Here is a 548-nt window from a genome sequence, read left to right on the forward strand (position 1 = left end):
GCTATTAATATTACAGATATAAAAGAAAATGTGCCTATATTTACTCCTTTAATTGTTTCAATCACTGACAATGCATTAGTTTCTGCCGTATTGCTTGCAGTTACAATGCTACTAATCTCTGTTATTTCACTTCCTTGTGTGTCCAATCTAGGTGAATCCAATTGTGTTTTTTCCATAGGGCATTTTTTATCATATAAATTTTCAATTTTTTCAAGCATTGAGTTAAAAATATTGTTACTCCTATATTTACATAATTTTAAGGAATTCATATATTCTACATAATTCTTTTTACATGAAGTAAAATAATTAGGATTATATTTTAATTCTTCAATAATTTTATATACATTTTCTAAATTTTCCAAAATTTTTAATTCTTCATCACCAGAATAATTATATAATCCATGACATACTTTATTATATGTTTTGGCATCTATATCTCTATCATAAAAAAAAAATGAATCCTCAAATGTTTTGTACGACAGAGATACAGATTCCACCAAATCATTATCATATTTCAAATTATTTCGTAGTTTCTCTTTTAGTTTGTA

The 548-nt window shown here is 24.8% G+C and overlaps 1 protein-coding gene across 1 annotated transcript; it reads right to left on the reverse strand.

Annotated features, from left to right (window-relative positions):
- Positions 1 to 548, reverse strand: PGO_003815 (hypothetical protein; the record flags this gene model as incomplete). Its single annotated transcript, XM_028691370.1, has 1 exon — positions 1 to 548. A coding segment is annotated over one exon (548 nt), but the record flags the coding sequence as incomplete, so codon positions are not given.

Source organism: Plasmodium gonderi, assembly GCF_002157705.1.
Source record: "Plasmodium gonderi DNA, contig: Pgo-contig_562, whole genome shotgun sequence".
Taxonomy (NCBI): domain Eukaryota; phylum Apicomplexa; class Aconoidasida; order Haemosporida; family Plasmodiidae; genus Plasmodium; species Plasmodium gonderi.